The sequence below is a fragment of the Nothobranchius furzeri genome, chromosome 11, assembly GCF_043380555.1.
Source record: "Nothobranchius furzeri strain GRZ-AD chromosome 11, NfurGRZ-RIMD1, whole genome shotgun sequence".
In the NCBI taxonomy this organism is placed as follows: domain Eukaryota; kingdom Metazoa; phylum Chordata; class Actinopteri; order Cyprinodontiformes; family Nothobranchiidae; genus Nothobranchius; species Nothobranchius furzeri.
The window spans coordinates 56,287,164-56,290,931 of record NC_091751.1 but is presented as its reverse complement, the minus strand read 5'-3'; the positions used below and the strand labels follow the sequence as shown (position 1 = coordinate 56,290,931).

The 3,768-nt window shown below is 43.0% G+C and overlaps 1 protein-coding gene across 1 annotated transcript; it reads right to left on the bottom strand.

The window, feature by feature from the left end:
* Nucleotides 1-1,095: 1,095 nt before the first annotated feature.
* ticam1 (TIR domain containing adaptor molecule 1) lies at nt 1,096-3,514 on the bottom strand. The gene is made up of 2 exons (XM_015957100.3): nt 3,383-3,514; nt 1,096-3,152 (listed from the first exon to the last, which is right to left on the bottom strand). The coding sequence occupies exon 2, from the start codon at nt 3,069-3,071 to the stop codon at nt 1,425-1,427; it is 1,647 nt and encodes a 548-aa protein (XP_015812586.3). The 5' UTR covers nt 3,072-3,152; nt 3,383-3,514; the 3' UTR covers nt 1,096-1,424.
* Between the last annotated feature and the right edge of the window lie 254 nt (nt 3,515-3,768).

Below are 3,768 nucleotides of genomic sequence, written 5' to 3'. Positions count from 1 at the left end.
AACAGAGGTTGGAGCTTCAAGCCAGAAAACCAGTTTGTCTTCTAGGCTGTAACATTTTTAACGTGAGGCTGAGGCCTCTAGGTGTTAGTGCTGACCACTCATCTTCTATCTGTCAATCAAATGGATTCAATTTGATTTAAGTTTATTTATATAGCGCCAAATCACGACAAGAGTTGTTTCAAGGGACTTCACACAGTAAACATTCCAATGCAGGTTAGTTCATTAAGCCAATCAGTGAAAATTTTCCTATATAAGGAACCCAGCAAATTGCATCGAGTCACTGATTAGTGTGACTCGTGACTAGAGTCTTTACAGCAATCCTCATACCAAGAAAGCATTTAGCGACAGTGGGGAGGAAAACCCCCTTTTAACAGGAAGAAATCTCCAGAGGATCCTGGCTCAGTATAAGCAGCCATCCACCACGACTCACTGGGGATCGAGAAGACAGAGCACACGCACGCACACCATGTATACCAAGTAGTTTTTCTATGGTTACATTGTGATTTCTTAGTAAATATTTTATTTAATAAGAGATAAACTTTATTGTATTTATCTTAGTGAATCTATAATTAATTCAACAGGTAAACTAGTAGTAGCACATTCAATGTCAAAGAAAGTAAAATGTTATTATCAGGAGAGGGAGAATGTTTAAGTGACACACCCCTAAATATTCTTAATTTCAAGCTTCAATCACATCGTATCAGATGAGTCACAGAAATATTCACTCCCCTAAAGGCGGTCGGAAACTGTGCAACCTTTTGACTTTGTTAGCCGATTTTCCACTCAACAGCACCTCACGACCAGCTCCCGATCAGCAATCCTGTTCTTACACAAATTTCAGGCCTGTTTGATATTTTGCTCGTCCCTCGTGAGGGTATCGCACTGATGAAGCAGTTCTCCAACCCAAAAGTAGCAGGACCGCTCACAGCGCATGCGTCAACCCAGATCCACGGGTATTTCTGTGTCAACAAATGTAAACAAGGTTTACTGCAATCAAAAACAGTTTCATTAAAGATCACATCTTGAAGATTGTTTTAATATCAAGAATCACAAGTGCCAAATTTGTGCTTTTTGATTTTAAATAACTTCCACATGTTCATTTTTGTGTAAAATTTATTATGAATATAAGACTTTAAAGCTTTTTCATACCTAAAACCCAGAACCTATGCTGCTGGATGAGACTGCAGTTCAGATCCAGTGTGAGGAAGCACCCTAGTGTTCACAGAGAGCTGACACAGCTAAAACAAAAATCACACAGTGCAAATCATATTTGTTTCCAGTAGATGGCAGTCCTCCATTAAAAATAAATTCCCTGACCACAGTGCCTAACCCCCAGCTTCTACATTTTAGTTTTAGGAAAACGAACACAAAACTGATCCCACAAATCCCAAGAATACATATTTTTGTTCCTGCTCAGCTTAAACTCACCCATCATTGCTTAAACTTCCACCCACAGTCATTGTTGAGTCATTACCGATCATTACGTAGTTAGCATTTTCAATGTGAATGTTTGCCTGCGGGGGCCACAGAGCTCTGCCATCGCCACCCTCACGGGAGCTGAGAAGATGTTGTTGCTCCATGCAACGCCTGTCGACTTCCTGTAAACTCAAACGGTTCAGTCTCCTCACTCTCTGCTCCTCGGTCCAGATGCTCCTCTGCTTTTTAATCCTTGCTGGGGTTAGAGCCTTTTGTAGTTTTTTCTCAAAGTTCTTCTTCTCCTCCAGGGGTACTAATGTTTGCAGAACGATGGGGATGTCTGGCCTGGGTACGCAGTTGTTCTCCGGCAGCAGAGGGATAACCGTGTTAAACTTGTGTGTCTTGTTGATGGAGTTGATGAGGGCGATGTTCGTCTTCATCTCCAACATTTTTGTGTTGAAGTTGCGCGTAAGCAGCAGGAAGGTGAAGGCTGAGTTGTTAATGGCGTCTTCCACACACTTCAGGGTGCTCTTTCCAGGAACAGCAAATTCCTCTGAGAAAGTTGCACCTTCGCCGCTGATGGCCTTTTCAAGCTTTTCTTTGATTTGCTCGGCCTGCTCTGCATCCGCTGGGGCGTGCAGAATAACAAATGCATAAAAGATTTCCTCGTCCTCCTCCTCTTCTGTGTCATAAAGGCTTTTTGGAACAGATATCTTGGGGGAAATTGTGCTTTTTGCACATGGTAGGGTGATTTTTGTCTCCGTGCTTGACTCGTTTGGCTGCACAGATCTCTCGTTTTGCACAACATTGCTTTGCGAGCTACTGCTCATTGATTTTAATGTTTCATCTGTCATCGAGCTACTCTCTGCTCCTAACAGAGACCGTTCAGTTGGTGTATTCAGTAGGGCAGGAGACTGAGCCTGTCCTGGTGCTAGATTTGTTTCAGTACAAATGTCTGGTGTAGAGTTTGGTTTTGCTGCAGCTCTTTTGTCCTCTTGAAATGAAACTGTTGGAGGAATACTTATCTCCAGATGAGTCGGGTACGACACCTCTGAGGGACTCTCTTGCAGAGTGCTGGGGAGACGGGGAACACTCGATGACTCATCCTGAGAAATAGATGCCTTCAAAGATGTATTTTCACCATCTGGGAGTTCAGCAGTGGAGCACATCTCTTCCACTAACTGAGGCCCACAAACAACTTTGGCTTCCTCTAGGAAGTACTCCAAATGACTACAGTTCCTCGTCGTGCAGTCACTGGAAATGGCTCTCCTATAAGCCAAATTCCTCATCAGTGGCTCACACAACCTCTGCTCTGACAAAACTTTAAAAACCCGAGCCAACAGTGACAAAGATTCCATCGTGTGTGTTTGAAATTGGCCACAGTGATTCCCAAAACCGTCCAGTTTACCACCATTTGTGTGACACTTTTCAGACAGATGGTTAGCGAGAGGGTTGTCCCTCAGCATCTGGAGTTTCTTCAGGGCTTGTTCCTCCCTCTGGAGGATGAGCAGAGACATGGCCACCACAATAATGTCTTCAGGAGACTCACCCAGCTGGATAGTCAGGCTGATCAATCGCTCAGACGGAGTCTTCGCCAGAATATCAAAGACGTCTCCCAATCCCGTTCCTTGGTTTTCCCATTCAGTGTCACTCATTTTCAGGTTTATTTACCAAGAAATCACATGGGGCTTTTTAAATGGAGTCTTCAGGAGACAGTTTCTTGGATGTTCTTGTATCTTTATATTGAAATAAAAACAGAAATGTGGTCAAAGATAAATAATTTAATTGATTTTCCATTAAAGACGTCCGCCAGCATGGTTTGACAGCAGCCGTGTGTCAGTTTCAGTTTGTTTGCCTTCTGCTCAGATAAGGAAGTAACTCTAGATAGTTTCTGTTCCAGCTTACTTCAGCTTGTAAAACTCTTTTCTACCTCTAAAAAAGCTCCAACCAAACATTTATCACTGACCTGTTGGGACACCAATAGGTTCTTCAAGGCGTTTGACTTTTCTGCAAACTCTTGAAGCTCATTGTAACATTGCCTGTACCTGTTACGGGTACAGGCCTGTTAGCTTGAAGGAATTCTGCAGAACAGAGTCCTGACGTCACCAGCTGTGGAGTACGGAGGTTCAAGAGGGACAAAAAAAAACAAAAGCAGGTGTAGGATTTTGTTAACAGCAGATCCCAATAGAATGAAACCGTATCAATCAGAGGAGTTTGTGTTCTTTACGATCTGTATGAGATTTTTCATATTTTACAAACAAAAAGGCACCCCCATTTCTCTGAGCACAATGGCTGCACATGACAGGAGAATTCCTTTTTCCTCCCTCCATAGAGGCGGGCGTATTTTTATCC

What these genes read in the sequence shown, in the direction of transcription:
- ticam1 (XM_015957100.3), bottom strand. Translation starts at nt 3,071, where the DNA reads ATGAGTGACACTGAATGGGAAAACCAAGGAACGGGATTGGGAGACGTC.